The sequence below is a fragment of the Gopherus flavomarginatus genome, chromosome 1, assembly GCF_025201925.1.
Source record: "Gopherus flavomarginatus isolate rGopFla2 chromosome 1, rGopFla2.mat.asm, whole genome shotgun sequence".
Classification (NCBI taxonomy): Eukaryota; Metazoa; Chordata; order Testudines; family Testudinidae; genus Gopherus; species Gopherus flavomarginatus.
The window spans coordinates 32,994,448-33,021,425 of record NC_066617.1 but is presented as its reverse complement, the minus strand read 5'-3'; the positions used below and the strand labels follow the sequence as shown (position 1 = coordinate 33,021,425).

At 41.7% G+C, this 26,978-nt stretch overlaps 1 protein-coding gene and 1 long non-coding RNA gene across 5 annotated transcripts; one reads left to right on the top strand and one right to left on the bottom strand.

The window, feature by feature from the left end:
• The first annotated feature begins 6 nt into the window (after window positions 1-6).
• Window positions 7-5,511, top strand: LOC127042922 (uncharacterized). Its single transcript, XR_007772109.1, has 2 exons — window positions 7-155; window positions 5,110-5,511. It is a non-coding gene; the product is annotated as an uncharacterized LOC127042922 (long non-coding RNA).
• GTSE1 (G2 and S-phase expressed 1) lies at window positions 3,186-26,978 on the bottom strand. 4 transcript variants are annotated; one of them, XM_050936161.1, is made up of 12 exons: window positions 26,852-26,978; window positions 24,606-24,689; window positions 18,975-19,032; window positions 18,289-18,892; window positions 16,796-16,945; window positions 15,282-15,429; window positions 11,654-12,031; window positions 11,360-11,432; window positions 10,356-10,607; window positions 8,664-8,832; window positions 7,580-7,714; window positions 3,186-3,390 (listed from the first exon to the last, which is right to left on the bottom strand). In XM_050936161.1, exons 2-12 carry the CDS (start codon window positions 24,682-24,684, stop codon window positions 3,307-3,309), a joined length of 2,130 nt encoding a protein of 709 aa, XP_050792118.1. In that variant the 5' UTR covers window positions 24,685-24,689; window positions 26,852-26,978; the 3' UTR covers window positions 3,186-3,306. The 4 variants fall into 4 exon arrangements, with proteins under 4 accessions (XP_050792118.1, XP_050792115.1, XP_050792117.1 ...); XM_050936158.1 differs by lacking the exon at window positions 26,852-26,978 and adding an exon at window positions 25,842-26,318; XM_050936160.1 differs by lacking the exon at window positions 26,852-26,978 and adding an exon at window positions 25,871-26,318.

The following is a 26,978-nucleotide window of genomic DNA, read 5'->3' as shown; positions in this document are numbered from 1 at the left end:
GAAAGGAGGAGGCTGCGCGCCGTGGGCTGGCTCTGTGCAGGGATCTACCGGCCGCTCCCCGCCGGGGCTCTGCTGGGGGAGGTCGGGGGATCTCCCCCGTTGAGAATCAGTTAAGAAGCGTGTGACGCGTCCCTCGGTGTAGAAATGCGTTTGCTGTGAGTTCCCGCAGTAGGGCTTGCTTGGGGTCTGGCCTCCTGCCGACAGAGCCAGCAGCTGGGGCCTAGCAGCCCTGCGCTCTCCCCAGCCGCCCGGACTGGCAGCGGGGTGCTGGGGAGTAGGGAGTCCCCCCTCCCCCCTTCTGGAAGCCTGCAGAGAAAAGAAGCAAGAGCTGGGCTCAGATCCCGAGGTAGGAAGTTCCCCCGACAGCCCCTGAGTGGCAGAGTGCAGCGCAGCCTCAAGCAGAGCTGTTACACGGGAGCACATCGAGAAAGGCTTTTCTTTAGGTCAGGGGTTTTCAAACTTTCCCCCGAGGCCTAGCTGTAATAAGCAGAGTAGCCACGTACTAACTCTTCTTAAGGCAAATTATTAATTGTAATTATTACATGCACAAACTATAACACTGCAAATAAACAATGGCTGGGGGCCTTTTCATTCAAGTGTAAACAATTGTAATGAGAGAAATCCCCAGCAATATACACTCAGAGAAATCCTTCAAGATCCTCAAAGCCAAACAGGTTTAGTCAAATTACACTTTGAATAAATGTTGAGAGTAGTATGTGGTGTTCAAACAGGAAAAACAATGTATAAAACTGAACAATAACACAATGTTACTAAAATTGTTAAACAAATTGTTAATTTTAAAACAAAATAGCTGTCCAACTTTGAACACTATATTGTTTTTGAAATTTTTTAGTGTAAAATCTCAATTTCTGTGCTAAGTAAAGACTCAACCCTGCTCTCTACTAATTAGAAAATAAAATATTATAAAAGTATATAATAAGTTATAACACACTGAAGTAATGGATACTCATCCCTTCCCATAAAGAAGAATCCAAACTTTAAGTATGTGTTGTCATATTTTCTTACCACTTCATGTTTTTTGGCTGGCTAATTTTGCATAGCTGTAGGTGGCCCAGGACTTTCATTATCTTCTCTATCAATGCACCCTTCTTGCTTTTGAAAAATAAATTGATCCATGTGAGATTGAAATACTGCTAGCTATTTTTTAGTTGTAAATAGTGGACTGTGTGTATGTTGCTAGGTTACCTGGCAGTGAAACACAGTTGAACACAGCCTTAAAGTTGACATATTGCAGCTTGTTTTTTTTTTAACTAAAGATTTCTAAACTCTGTCCAATATATACATCGCAAAACATTACATTTATATAGCTTTTACTTAGATTACGTGAGTCACATGGAATTAGAGATTTACTAAGAGCTTGACTGGAGAATGGAGTTGTGCTGGCAGACTACCCGGGACTGTGTCACAGCCCACCTTTGGGGCTTTGGGAACCCCTGCTCTAGGGAATGGATTTCCAAAAGGTCTCACACTACATAGAAACTGGGAGTTATGCAGCCTCAAGCCACATGGAGCATGTCAGACATGATGGTGTGAAGAAAGCTAGGGGATCCTGTTGACATTTGACAAAGGAGTGGTCAGGGTGAGTGATGGATCTGCTTCATATAGCTGTTTGATGGTATAGACAGAAGATTGAGCTTTGTGAGACTCTACAGCCAGGGGCACAACCAGAATTTTCCTAAGGAGGGGACCCAGGTTACCTGCCCTCTTGGCCCCCGACCTGAGGAAGTCAGAGAGAAAGAACCCAAGTCTCACATGCCAGGCAGTGCTCAGGATTTAGTCAAAGCTGGTGGTAATGCCATTGGTTTCCTCACTGGCTAGTCTGATCAGAATGTAGGCCTAAGCCAGGAACAGTCAATTTTTTTTTGTCAAGGTCCAAATTTCTTGGTCAAGGTCCAGACTCCAGAGAAAATAATAATAAACCCAGCAACAATAACACAATGATAATAAGACTAAATAAAAAAATTCACGATCCATTCAAAAGCATCTGGTAGTCCAGATTTGGCCCATGATCCAGATACACCATGTCTAAGAAGAGGAGCCTCAACCCATAACATCAACAGAAACATTTCAGTGATTTCAAAAGTGACCTCCTACATCTAGAATCTTCCAGCTAGTCATATGAATCCATGGATTTACCAGGAGCCTTAAAGAACCTTTATCAGGCGTTTTAAATCAAAACTATTCAGCTCATAGCAGGCTTTGTCTTCAACTTTTGCTTTTATAGTTTAGATTGGCTGAGTTGGAGTTGTTACCATGGACATCAGAGTACAGGTCTGTTGATAGCTGAAGGGTTAAAAAGCTTCCAGTTCATTTCTGGGTCCTCCAAACAAGACCGCTGGCAAAAAGTAGGGAAGATCAGACATTACATTTGATGCGTAAGATAAAATGAGTAAAATATCTAGCTCCTCCCATTTTATGTCCTATTCTTGACTTCATCTTTCTTACATCTAGAATTACATTCCTTATACAGTGGACCAGATGGCTGTCAAATCCCATCCTTTACCTTGCTTTCTAAAGCTGACCTCATTGTTTTATCGGTTCCTGCCATATTCTCCTACCTCGAAGTTATCAGAATTTAAAATTAGTCTAATGCAGTTTTCACTCTGATCCCATTTTTTCCATTTTCTAAATCTGTTACAGAAAAAGCCTTCAGTGCAGGCAGTTCAATTTATATGAACTTTGCAAAGTTCTGACATTACTATCTTTAACAATATCCTGATTATGTGTCAAAGCACCATTAGATCCAGCTTTTTCTTGAATGTGGCTATTTTAGCTTCCTGAAATATTCCACGGCACAATTAGCATGTAACATATTTGGTGGCCCAAAAACATTTTATTTCCAGACTTGCTATACTTCCATATGTATACAGACAATTAAAATCCCTTAGCTACAAAGACAACTACCACATTAGCTTTAATTTTCAGTTTAATTTTAGTACTTTAGATCATTTTATTTACTAGCAAACCTTTAGAAAAAGGTTACTGTTATGTATAATTAGACTTAAAATAATTTTACTAAAGCAGACATACAGCACTTTTTTTTTAAACTACATGGATCTGCAACAATGCACGAAGACAGTCATGTTAATCAAGTGCTCCCAATTTGGATTTGCTGAACAGATTATTCTAGTTCAATTTTGTCAACACAAGTTACATTCTAGTAGTACATTAAAGGGATTTTATTGCATGATATTCACTTCACACAGTCCTATTAAGATAGCTAATATATCAAATCAAGATTGCAGATGCTAGTCCCAAGAATTTTTGGCTGAGCTAAGGTTTAGTTTAGAACTTCAGCAGAGGGGAATCCAGATTCTCTTTGTTCACTTCAGGACTCAGAGTGATAAGAGGAGAACTCAAATCTATTAGCTGAAAGACAGAAATGAAGTGACATAAGATTTAGTTAGTATCTTGCCAGATAGTTACTCTACACATAGGACTATCAAGAACACAGGTAACTTCAGCCAGTCACCCTAATGCAGGGGTTGGCAAACTTTGGCTTGAGGGCTACATTGAGTTTCAGAAAGTGCCTCCCCAAACAGCCAGGCATGGCCCGGCCCGGCTCAGCCCAACCTCCCATCTAACCGCCCCCCGCTTCTTGCCCCTGATGGCCCCCCGGAACTCCTGCCCCATCCACCCCCACTGCTCTCTGTTCCCTCACTGCCCCCAACCCCCACCCCATCCACACTCCCTGCTCTGTCCCGACTGCCCCGACCCCTGCCCCATCCAACCACCCCTTCTCCCTGACTGCTCCCAGAACCCCCGTCCCCATTCAACCCCCCTGTTCTCTGCCCTCTGACCATCCCAACCCCTACCACACCCCCGGCCCCCTGACCGCCACCCCAAACTCCCCTGCCCTCTATCCAATCCCCGCGGCTCCTTGCCCCCTTACCGTGCTGCCTGGAGCACCAGTGGCTGGTGGTGTGGCTGCACCAGGACAGGCAGCTGCACTGCCTGGCTGGAGCCAGCTACACACCGCACAGCACAGAGCACTGGGTCAGACCGGGCTCTGCAGCTGTGCTGCCCCAGGAGCTCGCAACCCTGCCACACAGAGCGGGTGCAGTGAGCTGAGGCTATGAGGGAGGGGCCGGCAGCTAGCCTCCCAGGCCAGGAGCTGGGGAGAATGGTCTCACGGGCTGGATGTGGCCCGCAGGCTGTAGTTTGCCCACCTCTGCCCTAATAGTAGTGCAGTTAACTTCTAGAACATCAGCAGTACTATTAAGTCAAAGATCTTTTCTTCAGGTGCCTGAAGACAAATACCTACACCCCACTTAGATGTTCAATTTAGAGCCCCTCTACCCAACTGTAAAAGTTTAATTTTGGCAGAACCCAATGCACCAATCAGAGCCCCTTGTGCTAGGTGCTATACAAAAGGAGACCTAGTCTCTGCCCCAAGGTATCAAAGAATGCCAGTCTGTCATGACTGAATTAGCTCCCAAAGGTTTAAAAAAAAAAACCCCACCACCTATTTTACTTGCTTTGGATCTCTAGTTTTCTTGCTACACTAAGAATTTATGCAAAAAATACATGGGGACTGAGTCTTAGAGCTAAAATCCCTTTGTGAATCAGTTGGTGTGATACTGAGCCTCTCAACATTTAGCTTTTACGTGCTTAGAAGATTTTAAAAAAACAACACTGGGATTCAAAGCCAGAGTTAGGTACTCAGATTTCCTGTACAACAGAGGAAGAGGGGTGCCTAAAAATGGGATTCACAAAAGCCAGGATGGTGGGTCACCCCCCACCGCCGCTAGCTGCTGAGAGATGTCAAAGAGGCATGTGTTCTACCTGCCTCTTCCCCCCTTCTTTCCCCTCCCACCCACCATGATAGTTTGTATTCCAATGTTAAATCCATTATAGTTTTGTAAAAAGAGTTTGTACAAAATATGCCTTGTGAGGTATCATCTGAAAATCCATCACATGCTGATCATTATTGTCCTGGTGAAATGTGTGGCAACTTTGTATAGCATTACTGAGACATATTCCAAGTTTAGACCAATTCCTCAAAGACAAAAGGCAAACTGATGCCTCAGCTAGGTGTCAACAAAATAAAATGGACTAACATCTGGTTAAGCGCCCATTCTTTGGCAGGAAAAAGGATGGGAGCGAGAAATTTACATCTTGTCAAAAAAACAGCTGGAAGTTCCTGACTCCACAGACTTTGTCTCCTGAACCCCAGCTGGAGATGATTCTCAAAAGAGGAGGAAAAGATAAAAATGAGGAACAAACCCCCCCAAAGGATCTCTCTCCCTTCATCTCTACTACAGCATCGACAACACTTGAAAACGGTCAAAAGAAGCATCATTAGACAGTGGAGGGATCGTGGCTGAAAGATTCAGCCAATAAGACTGTTAGAACATGTTGTGAGAGAAACCTTATGCTTTGAATTCACTTAACTGTTAAGTTAGGTGTTTTACCTTTTATTTCTTTGTAACAAATTCTTTTATGCCTCATTACTTGTAATCACTTAAAATCTATGTTTCCATAGTTAAACTTGTTTTATTGTTTTATCTAAATCAGTGTTTCGATTGAAGTGTTTGGCAAATTCCATTTGAGAACAAGATTTGTGCATATCATCGTGTATTAATGAAATGACCAACTATATATAAGCTTGTATTGTTCAGAAGGGGCTGGGCAGTATAAGATGCACATTTCGGGGTGGGGGTGGAAGGGGAGTCTGGGACTGGGAGCTTTCTAGTGTTGCCCTGTAATGTAATTCCAGGGTGGCTGACTGTAGCACTCATACAGTATAACGTAGTGATTTAATGATAACATGCTGTGTGTGGGCAGACCAGGAGTGGTTGCTCTCACAGCAGAGCTGCGTAAAAGGCACTCCACATTGGAGAATTGAGGGGGACACAGCTGTCCATCAGTCCAGATTGTACCCTGGGGAATGTCACACACCCCTCTTAAATTTATTTTCTACAGTAGTTCCGTTCTTTAAGAGTAATTGGGCCAGAGAGAGACCACACATGCATGAGAAGGGCCCTATAGCTGGGTGGTTAGAGCAGTCACTAAGGATGTGGGAGACCCAAGATCCAGTCCCCCTGCTTCACTGACTAAGTGTTTATCCAAAGTGACAGGTTTCAGAGTAGCAGTCATGTTAGTCTGCAAGGTGCCACAAGTACTCCTGTTCTTTTATCCAAAGTGAAACAGCTTCAACAGGAGAGACTGACATCAGAATATCTCACAGCCCGAAAGTTAGAGCATTGACCTGAGAAGTGGGAGACTCCTGTTTAAATGTACGGATTAAATGGATATATAAAATCCCCTCATCCGGGCAGAAGGGGATACTTAAACTGGTAGGCTCCCACATCCTAGGGGAGTAACCTAACCACTGGTTCTACTCTTAACTCAGGCTTTGCAGATCATAGTATTCCTGTGATTTTTCTGGACACTCATGTCTTTTTGTGGATCTGGGCCTTACTTATTAGTAAAATAAAAGCACCAGCACTTTCACCAGATATTTTTATCAAGTTGTTGTCCCCTAAAAAAGCACCATTTGTTTCAGGGAATCACAGTAACAGATTTTGGTAATAGCTTACTCCCCTTACCATTCCCTCCCAAACACATCTTTTAAAGTCGTGGAATGACTACTTAGTTAAGTCCTACACTCAACGTGTGCAAATGTGCCTTGAACACTAGGAATATTGTCAGTGTGCACTACTGCCATATCTGCTTTTCTATATTGGCTCCAGTGGAGGGAAAGCCAAGAATCGACACTGCCCTGCACATTAGTGACCAAGCTACTTTTAAAAGCCAAAGTCAAACCTCAGCTGCTTTGACTTCTCAAAAGCGGTGACCATGTCAAGAGTGATGGGCCAGTTTACACAAACCTCTACATGCAAAACTGGTCTGAATTTGTGCAGTTCTGAAAACCAATGCTGCAGTTAGGGGTTTTGACAGACATGGTCTCACAGCAGAGAAGAGTAGCAGGAATATACTCTAGCTGGCTAGTAAGCAGTGGTGTGCCTCAGAATTAATTTCTACAAGAATATGAAAGCTCTGAATATGACTTCCTGACTGACTATGTCCATGGGATGATTCTATCCAGTCCCTTGTACAACCTCACAAAATGTACTAAAAGTGTCATGACATGCCACTGCTACTAAGAGAAGTGTAGTGAGCTTGCACAGAGCTGTGTTTCCACAACAATTGATGCAGCTAGTTTTCTGACTTCCAGCACAGCAAGAGTGGACCATGCAAAGCTGAATAATTAAGATCCTTGATTCACAGAATCATAGAATATCAGGGTTGGAAGGGACCTGATTCATGAACTGATGCTCATTCATAGCTGTGTTTTACAACAAAAATGTTCACTCGCCTTAGAGATTGAAAGGGAAGAGACTGCAAGAAGAATCCATAAATCGGATTCATCTTAAATAAGAGTGTTGGATTAAATATAAGGTACTAGTGCCAAGTGTATTTCATATACAATACATTGTTACAGGGGAGAAATAACTATTTTACATACAAATTCATACAACCAAACAATTGGTTTTTGCAGTATTTTTATGCATTTATGGAAACAAATGATTGAGATAAGATTGAGATACCTTACCTGTCCTACCACACTAGGTTTTAATGGAATAACTTTATTCACTTCCGGAGTATTAGAAAGGTCAATGAGAGGTCTGCTTTCACATTCCAAAGCAGCAATGGAAGTTTTATCTATTCCAATATCTACCAGCAAGACCTAGAAATAGTAAATAGTTTATTTTCGTCTGTTTATTGTGCTTCCTTCAGAAGAATGTAGGTAAGTCAGTTATTGACTTACAGGGAAAAGCCATAAAAAGCAACCAGCAATTCTTAGGTTTGTAGGTTATACGTAGACCATCCTAAAGGCAGCATAGCTTGGTGGATGTGGGGAGGATTAGTGTGCAGAGCAGCGGTGGTAAAGTATTATGTAACTGCTAGAGAATATTTTTCAAATATGATTGTTTCATATTTCAGTTTTTCGATTCAGTTTTAACCTTGTACCTACAACTGTGACCTGACAACATTTTGATAAAGAAACAGTTCTATCAGATTACTAGCTTTAGTCACACCTCTGTCCAATTTGATTGTTATCCAGTATTTACATACACCAAACAAAATATACAGCAAGCTTCCAGCATTCAGTAAACAGAATACCAGAGAAAATAGCTACAGTTGAACTAACGATGAATAATTGATAGTTTGGTCTATGACTGATATCTGCAAGCAATTCCAGCAAATATGAGTTTAGACTTTTTTTTTCTTTTAACACTGTGGTTTGAACAGTTCTCTACAGACATTCAATACTGTCCAAAAACAGATATATTGCATAATTGCGATTAGAATTACCCCACATTGTATTGTTTCATGATTGGATTCATAAATACACAAGGACTTTCCAGTGCGGATAACTGGGAGTGCAAATTTAAATTTGACCTGCAATTATTTGTGCAGGTGACAGAAATTAGTTTTCCAGGAACATTTATCCCAATGAAGAAATGTTGTTCAGTGGTAGGATAAACAAACACTAGAGGGCACATATATGCCTAATCTAGACTGCTTCAAAATTTGAGCAAGTTTTTAGTTAGTAGACAGCTCACATTTTCATGGAGTTCACTCAACGGCAACTTTTACAAGAGGAAAAAGTGGATTCAGTTTAGTTTACCTACCTCATTAGTTTGTGCTCCTTCAGCTGGCTGTTTTTGTATTTCAGTCTGTGCTATTTCAGTAGTCTTTTCTGGTGAAAAGACAAGTGTAAGAGGTATCATAGGTGGAGGAGATAAGTCATCATCTTCAAATGATGACACTTGTGTCTTGGTGTCCTTTGCCTGTTTAGAACTGGGAGAAAGTAAAGTTGGCAAGTATTTAATAGTAATGCCTAATGAACAGCTCTTAAATGTTCATGTCATTTAGCTGCCCAACAAAAGCTAGAGCACCATTTGATAGCTTTATTTTTCTCCATTTTGTGAAATCCCTCAGTCTGAAATAATGTCTTATTTATTCATTATCTAAAAGCATGCTAGGCATATAACATAACTTAAAGACACTGTCCCTGCCCTGAGGAATTACAATTTAAATAGACAAGTCAAAGTAGTCTACAGTGTACAAGAAAAATGGGCAATCCATATTTGGTGGATACTTTTAGGATACCACATTTGAAAATTTTAGCTTAAGTTTCTGGAAGCTTATGCAGAGACTGCTATATCAAAGAAGTGCTGGTGGTATTACATGTCACTGAACTGGTTCAGTCCAATCCCAGGTGAAGGGAAAAGTACAAAATTGGACAAATTGGAGGATTCCAAAGTTGCAAGCTTAACAATCAGTGGGATAGTGGAGTTGGGAAAGGGGAGGGTTTTTGGAAGAAAGAACATTTTGCACTTGTACTTTGAGGAAGTAACTGAACATTTGAGAGATGTGAGACAGGCATGATGATGCTTGGCTTACACTGGAACAAAAAGTTTTATTTGGGCACAACATGAAATATAAGGTTAGTTACATTTTATTCTGGGGAACCAGCACCATGAGGCTGCCATAAATACTAGTTTAAGCTGTGTATATATTTAGAGCTTGTGAAAAGATTTTGGGTTGACAGCTATGGAAGAGATTGCATCCTTTCCACAGAACAGGTACAGAATTGTGGTGGTGCTGCCCAGATTCCCCTTGGTACCTAGCCAGTCTCAACTATGGCATGGAAAGACCACCTCATGGAGCAAGAGTAGTTCAGTCTTAATTCAATCCTTGGCCTCTTTTAGGATGCCAGATTTTATAATGGTGACAGCATAAGATTGGTCAATACCTTAAAGTGTAACTTAAACAGAACTTAAAAATAGATCATTTGACTTAACTGCCTGTTTACTTTCCTCATCTAGAAAGTATTGCCATGTTTAGATCCTGTATTATCTTTCATATAGCTGGAAGCGTCATTGTGTTGGAACACAAAGTTACTTCTGCAGTCACTTTCTATTCAGTACGTCAAGTAAACTGGTTGAGAGCAGAATTCCTCAAATACAAGTTCTATGATGCACATAATACAAGTTGATTCATAGGTAGTTTGAAGATGTGGTCAAGTGATGGATTAAAATGTGTTTATCGTCACTATTTTTACAAGAGTCTAACATTATCCCTTGGTTTAGGGATTCAGGCAAACCAAACCATGTTAGAGATTTATGTTGGAAAGAACTAACAAGTATAGCTGTGTTATTTTGCAAGTTACCTGGGCATGCTTCTGCTCAACAGTAGATGAAATCTCTTACATGCTAGCATACGGCATCTGAACAACTGGACAAAATCCTTCTCCCATTGAAGTTAACAGGAGTTTTAACAGACTTCGATAAGGCCATGTTACACCTGCAGTATCTTACCCAGTTGCAAGACTCTTTCTGGCGGACACACTGGAAACTTGACGAACAGACATAAAATGTGGAGAGGAGACAGATCTTGGCAAAGTTTTAGGAGTCATTGCTGGAATTCCTGAGATACGACGACTGGCGGGGGTAGGCAGAGCAGAACGTTTTATACTGGCTGGAGTAATTAAAATGGACCTGGAACTAAGACAAGAGTTCTGCAAGGCCCCATCTTCGGAAGGTCTGACAGGAGTGCAAACAGCCACACCGCTACAGGAAAACATGCAGCATACATTAACTGAAAGCTTCTGGAAACTTGTTACAACTTCTTTCTGAATACTAGTCAGACAACAGAAATAAACAACATAAGGCAGGCTTAAGAACACAAACAGTTATGAAAGTGTTAGGATAACTAAACCTGAACATTAAAAGTGGATTGCTGTATTATGCTGGAACTGGTCACATCCTCATAGATAAGGTTCAGTTAACAGATGTTTCAAACCTTCATTTTGTGAAAATTTCAGATTAATTTGAGACAGAAGAGGAAGGAGAGCACTCAATGTAACAGAATCTTGAAGTGCACTTCTCTAGTGAACAGGTATTATATGAAAACAGCCCTCAATAGATCTGTTTCCTGAATATATTCAGAGCTGACTTAAAAAAAACAAAAACAAAAACACCTCATTAGCACTGCAGAAATATCACTGCTATGTGAAAGCCAATTCTGTTCCCTTACACATCAGAATTGTCAATGAATTCCAGTTAGGTATTTATGTTACCCACTCCCAAGAAAGCCAAACTGTCTCCTCTCCACCATATCCCAGGGTGAGTTTTAACAGTTTTACTTGTGGAAGGGCAGAGTAATCTGGAAGTCAGTAGGAGAGTATAAAAACCTCACAACGTTATTTTCAAAGTAATTAGAACTGCACTTAGATTACATAGTTGCTTGACACAACACTCTTAAAATGTAGGTATAGTTAAGAAAAACATGCAAGTGACCTGTTAAGTTCTAATTACGTTACCTTCCAAATGTGCCACAAGATAATAATCTGATTGGCTGCTTTATTTTTGATGCTGTATTTTCTGGTGATGAACCTAAGGGAAGAGAAAAATATTACTCTATGTTATTACCTATTTGTTATCTATATTAGTTTAGTTTTCAACTATAACACGTCACCTACAAGTCACATGATTCATTCCATCCCAGCAGCTTTGGAACAATGTACAAATAAAGACAAATCTCACTCTTGATTAGCACATACTGTGAGGAGGATTCCAAGAAACACAAAAAACAGCCTTCCAAAATGTGTGCTTACCTCCACATCTCTTAGGGACCTTAATCTGATTTGAAGGTGTGAGTATAACTTCAGCCTTGTCTTTTGGGCATGTGTTTCCTTTTGCTGCACTTCCATCTTTGTTCTGCTGAGATATCTTCTGCAGATTAGGAACTGAGCTCAGTCTCTGAATTCCACTGGCTAGAGTTTGGGATCCTGTCACAGAAACTGAAGACTTGGCTAAATTCCCAGCAGTAGATATTCTGGGAGTACTAACTGATCTTGTTTGCTTGCAGGACACCTCAGAATGGACAGCCTGCACAGATGACATTCTGATAGGTCTAACCATAGCCAGTCTCTTTGTGCTAGATGAGAGTTTGGAGCTGCTCACAGAAATTTTTGAAGAGATGCTCGATTTAGCTGAAAGATAGAAAGCTCATATTTATACTTCTGAATTGCTAGTTGTTTTCCCTTCAACTGGTTACAAGGTACATTTAACTAATTACAAGAGAGTCTAAGTTTACTCAAGTGCAGCTGAACATACGAAAACATTATGCAATGATTTGTGATAGGTGTTCAAGCATCTGAACTATGCAGTTGTTGCAATTTAAAGGTCTCAATTTTTTCCACTTTTTAGCTACTAGTTTTGAAGTCCCAGAAGAGCGAAAACTGTAGGAAAAGTCTACAAAGTGGTTATTTGTCTTTGATGCTGCAGAAAAGCCTACTTGACATGATTCAGAATATCAGCTTCTAGGTCAAATGAAACAAGAGTAAGGCATTTTGAGAAGCACTTAAATATACCCTCTTTATAGGTATATTAAAGTATAACTTGTATTTTCAGTGTAGTTGTCCCAGCTACCTGAAATACATACGTTAAGGGACATTCAATGAAGTCTTCTTACCTGTGCTAGTTAAGAGTATTTAAAAATTAACTTTTTTTTAAATGACAAGTTTTAATATTCTACTTATTCACTTAAAATCTTAGTTTTTCAGTTAGACTAATTGGATTTGCTAGACAGTTTCTAGTCATTTGCATTAAATATTTCCAAAACGTACTACTAAACTTTTTCCCATTGAACTGAAGTTTTATTAAACTTATTAATCTTTGTCCTCCAATAGCACATTCTTGCATTATACTTCCAGATAGTGACTTCCTTATTATCTAAACCTGAGGTTCCCAAACTTGGTTCACAGCTTGTTCAGTGTAAGCCCTTGGCGGGCCATGAGAATTCCCGGCCACTGGGAGCAGCATGCATCCGTACCTGCGGACGCTCAGGTAAACAAAGCATCTCATGGCCCGCCAGGGGCTTACACTGAAGAAGTCGCAAACCAAGTTTGGGAACCCCATATCTATACGTTATGTTGACTGGGCTAGAATTTAGTTTTCAAGGCTCTACACAGTTCTTCTCCCTGCCTACAGTTCATCTGTGGTCACTGAACATTCTCTTTGGACCCTATTATTCCCCCCAACACACACTTCACTTTTCTCAAAGACTTCAGTGCTTGCTCATGCAGGCCACTATGCTTGGAGTGTTTCCCCAATCATGCATGCCAAAATACTTTCATCTCCTCCAGATGCCTCTTTCTCTTCACTTCCTGAAACACAAAACCTCTTAGTTCACAAGAAATTAGGAGCATGTTTTCCTCTTCCACTCTTTCATTATGAGCAGTTGAGGGCAGGGACTCATTTTGTTTGGAATAAATAAGTAGTTTAGCCACATACATTATCCATATACTTCTGCAAATCCATTTTTGGATACATTTTAAAGATATCAGTTGCTCATTAAACATTGACTCGACCTCTTTATAGAGGTCAAATTTTATGCTAGAAATGGATCTGATTATATCCTGCAACTTTACTCATTAATTCAGTTTTATTAAAAAAATAAAAGGTCCCTCTCTCCCCATTTCCTCAAAAAAAAAAGATTATATATATATCGCATGGGATACAGATAAGATGGGTGACAATCCTAAAATAATTGCCTGCTAAAGGTACAGTGCATTCTATTACCACCTTGGATTACTACAGAAGATATAACAGCATATGCATTTAACTAGTATTAAGTAGTAGTTTTTTCTTATACCAGGGGTTCCCTAGCTGTAGTATGCATACCCCTGCAGGTACATGAGACATCTCAGGGTGAGGGGTACATGGGAGAAACTGTGGGTAAATTTTATTTATTGTATTTTCATAATAGGCTACTTAGATAAAACTTTAAAATTCTGTGGGAATGTGTTATGTAAAATACAGTAGTTAATTTACTTCAAGATGTACCAGTGAGAACACAGATACAGAGAGACCTCCAATCACCATACAGTGCAGGTTCAATTGGCCAGCAACAGTCCTGTCTAACTGAGCTCAGAACTTAGGGTTTTATTTTCAGTTATATATGTCGCACTACATCTGTACCGAACAGTGAAATATGGACAGATGGCTAAAGACAGGTAATGTTAAGAAGAACACACAGTATCAGTGATGAGAAGGGTAGGGGTACGCAGGCAGTTGGTAGATCTGGAAAGGGGTATGCAATAAGAAAAGTTTGGGAACCTCTGCTCCAGACATAAGTTGGTCAGCAGCGTGATTTCTAGGGTTCTGTCATTAAGTTTTAACAGGAAATACAGCCTGCCAACATGTATTAAAAACAGAGTGCACAGCTACAGGGACAGAGAACAGAGATGGTGCGTGTTTCATGTAAAAAGCTAATACAGAACTTTAAAACAGGAAGTTCAGAAAGGCTTCCAAGTCTACTATTCAGGTAGAACAACAACTGCTTCTATCTTAATGATAGGCAAATGTTTAAATATGAAATAATGTTAGAGACTTGTGCTTTAGTCTGGTTTTACAATGGATCAAGGAACTGTAAGCTATTGTATTCCACCGTAGTTTCTAATAAGTCCTGATAAAGCTTTGACAACTGCATTCCTCCCTGCTTTTGTGTTAACCGCAACCTTTGTGATATTACTGTTTAAGTTTGCCATGAGTAAAAGTTTACTATGTGCGGCTTTGGAGGAAAAAGAATTAGGGCTTGCGTAACAGACTTTTCTACCTCCTCCCTCTTCTCTATATCATAATGTTGTTTGTTCTCTAGATCACGTTACACTGTGGCAGTTAGAGGTTCTTGTGGCTAGCCATAATTCTAACCAGAAAGGAATTATTATGGACTATTTAAAAAAATATTTAAAAAAAATTAAGTCATCACCAAGAAGCCTACCATGTAATTGTGTCAGATCCCGGTTTGTAGATATTAGCCTCATTGATTCTAAAGTCTGGTTAATTCCAGTGCTAGAAGGCAAGAATTTGAACTACCACCCTGTCAGCTTACATGAAGTTTTATTCACCTGTTGTCAACACCAGAGAGACAAGGGGCTGAGATAATATCTTTTATTGGACCAACTTCTGTTGGTGGAAAGTACGCAGAGCTCTCTGTAGCTTGGAAAGCTATTGAAAGCTTGTATCTTCTTGGTCCAATGAAAGATATTACCTCACCTACCTTGCCTTCCATATCCTGGGAACACTCCAAACTCCACCTCAAAGACAGCCTAGTATTCTGAATCGGCAAGAAATACAGACAGACCCAAACACATTTTGGAACCTGCAGGTCAAAAACACCCCATTAGTTATTTTAAGTTTAAAATGATTTGCATGTTGCATCTCTATGCTAATTATTACCATTTCCCCCTATGGGAGAGACAGACAAACTTGAATTCAAACTGGAGTTCATGCTCGAAATGGACGACGACGATGAAGATGAGGTGTTCTTTCTTACAGGACCATTAGCAGCACTAGGAGGTTTTAACTGTGTCTTCCTTAATCCGAACTGTGAATAAAGAAGTCTAGTTTATTTAACTGTACAAAAGACATTAAGCAAGCACAACAACATTTTCATTTGTTAGATTTCTGCATCATTATGCATCACTGTTCTCTGGGTTCATTTGTCCCAGGGACAAGTTCTATAATCCTGTTTTAAAATGTTTAAGGTTAAGTAAAAAGCAGACTGCTGGGAAGCAAAAAAAATAAAATAAAAATGTAATTATACATTTGTATGGTACTTAAGTTCTTATGTAGAACTGGAATAGGATAGGTCTCTAAAATTGATTTTTAGCCCGATGGTGTTCCCTCTCCGCCCCCAGCTCAAGTATATCCCTAAGATGGATTCCAAGTACACCTCTACCCCGATAGAATGCTGTCCTCGGGGGCCAAAAAAATCTTACTGCGTTATGGGTGAAACCGCATTATATTGAACTTGTTTTGATCCGCTGGAGTGCACAGCCCCGCCCCCCCAGAGCGTGGCTTTACCATGTTATATCCAAATTTATGTTATATTGGGTCATGTTATATCGGGGTAGAAGTGTACATAGAAATGAAGATTAATGGGACAGTACATTGGAGTGCTATTTTTGAAGGGCTAGGCATCTTCCTCTGCCTTGCATCCAATATCTCATGTTATTACAATTCTTTTCTTAGGGAAAATGATTGAGCAAGTTTGACTGTTATAACTAAGACTGCTCCATTAGTGTCAGATCTGATGAGAGTGGCCAATATTTCATTTAACTGTACCCTCTGCCAAGAAATCAGGCACCTTGGGGGAGGAGGGGCAGAGAGAAGAGGAAACAGCATAGACAATATTAAGTGGCTTGCAACGTTGTACAAGTTTTAACCAAACTGAGACAAACTATATTCCACAGGTTAGACGCATTTTTGGTAGGCATGAGTACTTAAATTGTAGTGCTATGGTTCTAAGAATTTGGCTTCTGATGTAGCTAGAGTCACTGCTATTCTGCTTCCATGCTAGAAAAATGACAATCTTTCCAAGTAGCCCAATAGGTGACCATGAAGAGTAAAGACTTTAATCCACAAGCCTCCTATAAGGTCTATTATCTGCATTTCCCTGCCCCTTAATATTACATACAACATTTCATGTTAACACAATATCTAACTATATGTTGATGCACTAAGAATAATTCTCTGTTACAAATATAGGAAAAATACTTCATGTATAACTTAGCCACCCAAGAACTGCAACTGTAGAATAGAAACTTTACCTTGAATTCATTATAAGACAAGACAGTGGCATTAAGTCTAAGTCAGAAAGCTAGGTTTGTCGTCTCCATTTTTATATATGTAAGAGTACCAGCACTCTAAGAACATATTCATTCTGCAGTTGTATTAACACTTGCCATTACCTTGCTTTGAGAAGGAAGAACTCGCTTGTCTTGTAATGATGAACTCCCACTGAATGATGAGTCACATACATCTGAAGCAACACTGGATTTGTCAGAAAGTAGATCTTCAGATGACCCCATGCTGGTCAAATGTTTTTTCCCTGGTTTTGGCTGTAAGATTAAAATTTTAAAATTAATTTGAAAGCTATTACAATTTCAGTAGTTCTGAAGATTTTGCATGAGCTTATTTATTTATTTATAACCCATATTTTTCATACCAGCCAACGGAAAAGCATATTGCATCTACCAAATATGTGGATTGCTAGACATTAAAAATTCCAAGTTCCCAACTATTTTAGACTCTAATAGACTTTAAAGTTGTTAAATCCAGCACAGACTATGTTCCCATTTATTGAAATTGGCTTTCTTCCTCCCTAGACACTGCAGTGGCTTTTCCTATTTTAAGAAAAGGTAGGTCTCACATTTGTAACTATAAATGTAATGCACACACAAACCCTTCTTTCCAGTAACCCAAAGGAGATTCTTCCCTGGCTGACACCAACAGCTAGACATGAAAGTTTTAGACTGCACAGCTGACAAGTCTATTCCAGTTAGCATCTGAGAGGGCCACCTGGCCAGCAACACTATCAAAGCTATGGGATAGGAGACAAAGGGGAAACAAGCGGACTATAGAAGCTCTCTTGCCCCCTTGCCTATGGCAGAAATTCCTCACTCTCCTTCTCAGGAGTAAGGAGCCAACATTCTCCTCCTCAGTAGTGCACATGGAGAGAAGGAGTATCATGCTAGTTGCATAGCCTAAGCTCTGAAGGCGAAGGAACGAACAGAAGGGGGGTAGGCAGGGAACAACCTGGACAGGCCTTATGTACATGAGAGATGATTAACACAACCACCACTTCCCCTAATGTATCTGGGCAGTGTTTCAGTGTACTGCTGCATAGCTGGGTCCTCCTCAATCTTACATAGTTGGCTAAGCATGCTCTAGATAGGGTGTGTACAAAGACTAGAAAGTGTTATTACTGCTGTATCTCCAGAGCTGTGCCTGTTACTGTCAATTCTGAAGAAAGCTTAATATAAGTAAAGAGCCTGTTGGCATCTAAATCACCAAAAGACAGCAATAATTTTACCAAAGAGATGACAAAATAAGTATTAAATACTTACATAGAAATCAGGCATTAATAAGTGTAAAAACTTAAAATTCAGTCAATTAAAGAAACGAACATGACTTCTTTCTGAAGTTCTAGCCACTACTTTAATAACTACTACTTCACTGGCATTGGTATAACAAGTTAAAATATGCCTTCAGTTTACCCTGTGCATTTACCAGCTCTTTGTGTCAAGTCAGTTTCCTATTTGAGGGTCTTTCAAACAATGGAGAGATGCATTAAAAAAGAAAGTTGTTAAACAAAAGCTTACAGGAGATTTAAACAGTCCCTTATCTCAAGACAACCATGTTTTTTATTGAGTATTAAGTTATCCAGAAGAAAATTCTTTACCTTTTCTACTGTCAGTTGATGGCTTTTTCCAAGAGCAGATGAAGCCTTTGTATGTAATTTGCTTATTGCCTTTTTATTTTTTTCATCACTTTGCTGTTCTCGGGCTAGAGGTGAAACAGATATTTTAGGAAATTTATGGATTTTAATTGGACTAGATGTGTTTGGAGGAGTTTTGTCAACCGCAGTCACAGATAAATCTGAACGCTTCTGAAAGGAAGGAGGCAGTTGACAAATTGGGCTGTCCCACACACAGTACGTCTCCCTTTTAATAGCCCTGGGGCTTTTTTCTATGTTTCCTTTTTGAAAGATTTTTAGTTTTGACTTGGATGCTTGCACAAATTTTTCTATAACTTTGGGTTTTGGTCCTTCTGATTGGGTGACTTTATTCTGTTCATTTTTGTTGCCACTTTCTAGCTGCAGTGCTAACAAATGAGCTTCTTTAAAAATTTCTACAAATTTCTCTCCAGTAAGAGGACTCCACATAAGCTTATCATCAGGGGTTTGAGGGATCTTTTCTTCAGCATCTTTAGTTGCTTCAATACTGACAGCAACACATTTTTCTTTGTGTCCAAGAGGTCCAACGAAAACTTCATCTTCATTTCCACTGTAAGACAGACAAGACAGTCAAGATATTGTAAAATCCTTTGCACTTCAGATATGTTCTTGCCCTTAAACACTTAGCTTACCTTGCAGGAGACAGTGAAAGGTCAAAATCAAATTTTTCATCAGTTAGAAGGGGAAAGTCTGAAAGTATAACAATCTCATTAATTGTGACTATCGCTGTAGTTACAGGATTTACACAATTTGCATTGCACTATATTTCTAACAACACTGCCAGTTGGCATTAGCCTTAACAAATTTAACCTTTAGTTACTTCTAATTTTGTTTTAAGTAGTTACTTGATCATCATTAAGTTCCCACCCCAATCGTAGTAATTCCAAAGACATTGCCAAGATGTCTTTAAAATTAACTGTGACAATAGTTCAAGTTATTACGTCAGAAAAGTAAAAATAACCACACGTCTTTCTGAACATGTTTAATTGTTTCAAATAACACTTAACATTATTAAAACCGAAAGAATAGAAAAAATCTTAGTTTTTTGTGCATTTGACAACACTTTGTGCATAGCCAGTGCTCTTATTTCAGTAGAAAGTTTGTTTGTGGGACAGTCACATAACAGGGAAGAGAAACATTTAAAATCAGAAAAAGGCTGTAAAAGCAAAAATGTTGAGAGCCCATGGGGAAAGTGACCAAGACTACTTTTAACACTGAAATGAAACAGTTGTCAAGATGACTGTAAGAAAATATTCAGCTTAAAGGTAGTTTCTTTATCACCCATTCCTTTTGCATTGCACTCAACTGAAACAATTAAAATAAGCTACTAAATTTCACCCTAGAAGTTTGCAGCTGAAGAGAGGATGTTATTGAGTTTAGAGGCAGCCAAAAGATGCAGGAAAGTGAGAAAGCTATTTTAATCAGAGCATTTTGGTGAAGTGGGAAAGCACCAGACTGGAACGGATCAGAGAACTAGAAGAGTGAAATGTAAACCAGTTGTCAAATGTTTAAAAGGCAAAGAAGATGAGGGGAAATGAGATACAGTAGTAATTAGGAAAGCTAGGACAGACTTCCAACCACCCAGCAAGAGAAGAATAAGAGGACTTGTTTAAATAAGGCACAGAACAAGTCAGAGGACAGTAGTTAGGTGAAAATAAGGGAATGACAAGGCCTGCCTGGAACTGAAAGGCAGCAGAATGGAGACCTAACTGGGATACGGAAAAAAAGGGAGAGGGTAAGAAGGGGACAGAGTGGAACCCAAGCAAACAGAAAGTTCCTAGTGGGGGGTGTCAGTTTTGTCTGTCAGCCAGATCTGAGATTAGGGATGTGGGCTTCAAGTGGCATGGTGGGTGTCAAACATTCAGAAGAGATGTCAAGAGTTGAGGCACTTAGAATATAGTAGCACTTAGACATAGTAACGGTGAGTGTCACCACATTAACTTTCAGGCACCTAGGAAAATCACTGGGATTCACAAAGTTCAAGTTACGTGCTCAGGCTTCCTATACAATGAATGGAGGGAGATAGTTGACTATTTATCTAGACGAGCTTCAACAGGAGAGACTGAGGGGGCTCCTCAACAGAATATTCTATAGCCTAGGCAGGGGTCGGCAAACTTTCGGAAGTACTGTGCCAAGTCTTCATTTATTCACTCTAATTTAAGGTTTTGTGTGCCAGTAATACATTTTAAACATTTTTAGATGGTCTCTCTCTATAATATATAACTAAACTATTGTTGTATGTAAAATAAATAAGGTTTTTAAAATGTTTAAGAAGTGTCATTTAGAATTAAATTAAAATGCAGATCTTATCAGTTTAGTGTGATCCTTGCCCTTGCTGAGTTTTCCAATGTCTGGCATGTATTTGGATATTTTAAGCTGCACACAGGCTTCTGAATGATCAGTTGTTAACCGGCTCCAAGAGGGACAGAGGACAGATTTCAGGTATGAAAATACCTGTTCATACAGATATATGTGGACCCAAAGCTGGAAGCATTGCAAACACAATTTTCTTCAAACAAACAGTTAAATTTCACTGGCAGGGATGTGCAGCAGGTCAGAATAGAGGTGCCAAGATCTCTCTCGGTAACTTTGCACTCTGCAGATCTACAAACTTTGATACCCACAATTCTGAGCTTTTTAACTGAATGAGCTGCGTTTCAAAATCTTCAACACCCATCCACTGAAATACAGACAAATCTAAGTCGCTTTCGTTGAACTTTTCAGGTTTAATTAAAAAAAGAGAGCATTGGGCCAAATTGCTGGAAATGTCAGAAAATTCTGATTCCAGTTCTTGCATGTAAGTTCCAATCTCATCGACACAGTGCAATGTGTCAATAGCTCTTTTATGTGTTGGAAGTAGCAGAAAGTTGAAGTATGAATGTCCCATGAAAAAACTGCTAGTTTTATAACAAATGCCTTCCAGGTTTCATAAAGATCCAGAACCATTTGCCCTGCACCCTGGACACAGAGGTTGAGTTCGTTCAGGTGAGCAGTGATGTCAGTTAGAAACATGAGCTTACACAGCCATTTGTCATCATCCAATTCAGGGTAGTTTTGTCCTTTTTCCGACAAAAAGGCCTTGATTGCATCAAAACAGTTTACAAAGTGCACCAAAACCTTGCCATGACTTAGCCATCAAATGTTGCTGTGAAGTGGAATGTCATTATAAGCACTGTCTATCTCTTCTAGCAGTGCTTGAAACTGTCTGTGGGTCAAAGCAGATCGAACAACAAGGACATTCACAATTTGCACCACTGTATTCATCACATTATTAAGCTCTGAATTAGATGCAGGTTTTCTTGATGGATGATACAGTGAAATTCCACTGTTGTGTGGCCAATTTGATCTTCAAGTAACTTTACAAATCCCTTCTGTTTTCCGACCACTGCAGGAGCACCATCTGTTGTCACACAATATTTTTCTGATGTCAACTCCTTCTTCAAAATGGTTTACAAAAGTTTCTGCTATATCTTCCCCCTTTGTTGTGCCATACAGGGTTTTAGGCAACAAAGTTTCTCTTGGATTTCATCAGAAGCACAGTATCTTGCAACAACTGCCAAACACGGAACGTTGCTTATGTCCATGCACTCATCAACTGCAATGCTGAACACTGTTTCTTTTAATGCAGTTGTCTGCTTTTCATTAATGTTTTCTGCCATTTCACTTATGCGTGTCTCAGTTCTGGCAGAGACAAGCAGTTCCTTTATTCTAGATACAGATCTTTGTTTGGCAAATCATTGAACAAAACCTCTGAACCGCTGAGAAAAATTTATTTTATGTATTCCCCATCTGTAAATGGCTTCCCATTTTTTGCAATGCACTGTGCAGTCTTGTAACTTCCTTTTGTGGCTTGATTTTTACTTACACTTAAGCATTTAAAAAGACTGCTTTGCTTCTCGTATCCTGCTACTGTCTTTTTGATTGATTCAGTCTTGTCTGCTTCGTCAAGAAAGGTTTTCTCGTGCTTCGTTTGAAAATGTTGAACATTTGATGTGTGACAAAACACTTTCACAACAGAAAGTACAAACAGCATGGTCCTTCTTTTGAATAAATCCAAATGTGTCTGTCCAAGAAGGCTGAATGAACGGACATCTAACTTGGCTTTCTTAGGAGCTGACATTTTGTCAAATGTACCCCTCAACTTACAGTGGGGAAAAAAAAATCACAACAGACAGCACACACAACATCAAACGCAGTGCGCTGTTCATGTGATGTGATAGTGATGTAAGCAGCAAATCAGGACTTAAAAATATCCCAGTACAGTGGCTCTGGAACAATTTTTAAAGTGGGGGTTGTGAACTGCATACCCTCTTGCCCCTGTCTGCACCCCTCACTGCCCCAGGCTGGGGACAGTGGTCCACAGCTGGGGGCGGCTGCAGAGCCCCGGGCTGGTGGCCAGGACCCCAGGATGGCAGCAGAGCCCCTGGGACCGGTGGATGGGATTGGCAGCAGGTTGAGTAGGGCCAGGACCCCAGGCCAGCAGCAGAGCCCCCAGGACTGGTGGCTGGGACCCAGGCACTGAGAGTACCACTCAAAATCATCTCGCATGATGCCTTTGGTTGCTGACACCTGCCTGAGAGGTGGCAGATCCCTGTTCAAATCCCCTCTCTGAGTCAGGTGGAGAGAATGACTTGAACTGTGGGTCTCCCACCTCCTAACCACTGGGCTAAGCATTATAAGGGAGGTCTTCCTCCACTCCATTTTGTGTGAACTCATCCATGAGGACCTAATCTGGCAGGCAAGTTCTGAGCCTAGTTACTGGATTTGGCCCTGGAGGTGAGTTAGGCAAAAGAACGCCTATCTTCCTCCAGATTAGTGCATTGCATTGGGGCTTAAGCATCTGGTTGCCTGGAGTGAGGTTGCAGTGCACTTGCTGAGAGGCAGAAAAACAGGCTCTTAGGGAATTTTTACTGAAAAAAAAATGAACTCATTTGGCACAGACAAGCACCTAAAGCACCCTTCACCCCCAGCCCTGTGCTCAGTCCACTCCAACTCTCAGCTCAGTGCAGAGAGAGGAAGAGAATGGGCCAGAACCAGGGAGAAAGTAGGTACACACTGTATGTGGGCAGGGCTGGGACCCCAGATCGGCACTGGGCTGAGCGGGTCCAGCAGCCGGAATCCCGGCTGGCAGGGGCCGGAGGATGGAACCCCTGAGCGGCAGTAAGCTGAGCTGCTCAGCCCACTGCCAGTCTGGGGTCCCGGCCACCAGCCCCACACAGCCCGCTGCCTGTCTGGGGTTCTGGCTGCCAGACCCTTCCCAGCTGGGGTCCTGGCCACAGGCCCCACTCAGCCCACTGCCGGCCTAGGTGAACAGAACCCCAGACCAGCAGTAGGCTGAGTGGGTCGGTGGCGTAAGATCAACATTTTAATTTAATTTTAAATGAAGCTTCTTAAACATTTTGAAAACCTTGTTTATTTTACAATACAACACTAGTTTAGTTATATAATATATAGACTTGTAGAGAGAGACCTTCTAAAAAAACATTAAAATGTACGATCAGCACGCAAAACCTTAAATAGAGCGAATAAATGAAGACTCAGCACATCACTTCTGAAAGGTTGCCGACCCCTAATATAGAGTATGTAAAGCATCAGTTAACAAGGAAGCTAAACTGATGGATGACCATCTCTGGGATATGGAAAGAATAAATTGCTAGACCAGACTTCAGAGTAGAAATAGTCGGGAGATTAGAAAGACCCTAAATGCCACCATCACTCCGCAATGTTGCGGAGGCTGCCAGTTCAAAGAACTTTTATAGAGCTCTGCAGGAACATCACTAAGATCTAAGTAGTGGGAAACAGCAGACCATCCATGAAAAGACTGCTTACATAGCAGGTTATGGAACAGATGTGACAGAATCACTGATTTAAATAATCATAACATGTGGGGTACATCTGCACTGCAGTTGGAGGTAGAATTTCTAGCTCAGGTTGCTGCACATGCTCTATCTTTGATCAAGCTAGCATGCTAAAAACATCAGTGTTGCCATAGCTACATAGCCCAAGCTAGTGACCCATGTACAATCCAGTCCAAGACCTTAAGTATGTATTTGGGCAGTTAGCCTGTTCTGCTGCCTGGACTACTGTGACTATGCTGCTATTTTTAGCCTACTAGCTCAGTCAAAGCCTGGGTGTGTATGTCTACCTGAACTAGAAATTGCACCCCCAACTACAGTGTAGCTGTATCTTAGAAAGTAGCTCAGGCTCGTATATCCCTTACTAAAAGTTATAATAAGATAATTAAACAATAGTTTTCCACCTACCACTGTTCTTGCAAACATCCAGTTTTTCTTCAGTCATATCACTTGATAAGCCTACTGACATTTCCTTTCCTTCCTCCATAGTGTCTGCAAAATAAGAGTTCAAAAAGATTCACGATAATTTAATTTTGCAGGCATGTTTTGAAGTACACGAATCAGGTTATTGACAAGGTTTGCATTTAGGGAATCACATGCAGTGCAGTTCAATGAAGTGCAAACTCTGAAATCCATAATTTCAAAGAACTGGATTAACTTCAGGAATAGCTCTGCAAATGACTGCAAGGTTCATAAATTCTACAAATCTCAAGTCTCCCTTCTTGTCAAATGAGATGGTGCTGAAGAACTTACAAATATAGTGGTGGGGACTCCGTAAAACAAAGCTCCAAGCCCAGCACATAGATGAGAGTTCATGGAGTTCTGCAATGTTACTTCTAAGCACTTTGATCCAGTACAGAAATGCAGGTTTAAACTATTCATGTAATCTAAGTTAGCGTAACCATACATCCCTCTTCGATCAGGACAGTCTCTTTTTAAAGCCCAACTTGATGAGTTGGCAAGAGTAAACAGGACATGCAGGGGAACAAGCAGTTTGGACCAGCCCCACAGTGTGTCCCTTTTCCCTTTGGGAAATATCTAAGTAGCTTCTGTGGGCTACCTAGCTAGATATCTGTACTAAGTACCATGGTACCTTAACATTAAGTCTTTTTTTAAAACATGTCTTAGTGAAAACTAAATCAAGTGAGCCTCTCCACAGTAAAGATTAAACGTGGTCCATTTTATAGAAGACAGGCGCACTCCTTTAATTCATGGAAAGGAAAGCAGCAAAGGTATCTCCCAGGTAAGCAAAGTTAGAATTGTCCCCCCAGCTTAGCAGAATTCAAACATTGACTGGGGTTCGGTTACAAGTTGTTTTCTGAGGGCGCGAGGAAATTGTAGAGATTGGGTGGCTAAAGCAAACAGTGCCTTCAGCTCCACCCTCTCTGCTAGTTAGCAGCTTAGTTTGCCTATTAAGTCCCCATCCATTCGCCCCACGTGGGGGAAGGAAGCCTGCCCCAGAGCCGCTCCTTCACCCCATGGCGGAGGGGGCCGTCGCTCCTTCAACCCGCTCCGCGCCCCCTCTGCTAGACCCCCCCCCCGGAGCCCCCCTAAACTTCGCCCCCCGCCTCACTGCCCAGTCCGCGGCTTCGCCCCACCCAGGGCCTCCCCACTGCCCCCGACAGGCCACCCGGCCACCCTCACCCCCGAGCCGCCCCGCCGACGCTGCGCACCGGCTCAGGCCCTCCAGCCGCACAGTGCACCCCGAGGCTGCGGGCGACCCCTGCTCGCTTAGAAGGGAAGCGGCGCGCAGCGGCAGCACATTTGAATTGCTCGCGGCCAGGCGCACGTAGAACTGTCACAGATCGAGCTTCCTCATTGGTAGGTTTAAACGAGGTTACAGCCTCGTGACCCTGGGCTGACGGCGTGCGGGTGGCGCGAGAACCCAATGCATGCTGGGACTCGTAGTTCAGGAGGGATGACCGCTGAGGCGCAGCGCCCCTTGGCCCTGGTTTGCTCCAGCCTGTCCCGGGGGACCTGGGTCCCTGCCCCAGCCAGGACCAGAGTGAGGCTCTCGCCGCCGTTCCCCTCCACTCACGGCCCGGGCCGGCCCCGAGTCCGCGTATGGCTCGCCTGCGCCAAATTGAGGCTGTCCTGAGAGCCAGCCCGTTCATCTCCTGTCGCAACGTTCTTCCCAACTAGACCAGAGCGGGGCTCCCGCAGGTGCACTTCGGCCTCGTACCCTGAGAGCCTCGCTGGTCCCACCCCTTCCTCCCGGGTCCGCCCACCCCAGTGTGGGGGACACGTGCTCTGCCAGGTGTCTGGCGCCTGCGGTGGGGACAGCTTCTGCCTGCAGTGCTCATGCAATGGGGCATCATCCTGCTCTGTGGTGGCCCATCCACGACTTCAGTCCTCATGCACACGAGTCTACATCACCCACTCCTGTGCTGGAATATGTGGCAGCGTGAGCCGGTGACAGGAAGAGTGGCCAGTGGTCAGGGTGCAGCCAGGGTGTGACTGGGGTCCTAGTGGGGAGCTAGCTATGGCCACTCCATTAGGGTGAACCGCAAAGAATGGGGCGGACAATCCCCATAAAGCTGGTGGATATTCCAATACTTAGGGCTGGTCTACACTATGGGGGAAAATTGATCTCATACGCAACTTCAGCTATGTGAATAACGTAGCTGAAGTCGAAGTATCTAAGATCGAATTACCGTTCTCACGGTGCGGGATCGATGTCCACGGCTCCCCATGTCGACTCCGCAACTCCGTTCGGGTTGGTGAAGTTCCGGAATCGATATAAGTGCGTTCGGGGATCGATATATCGCGTCTAGATGAGAC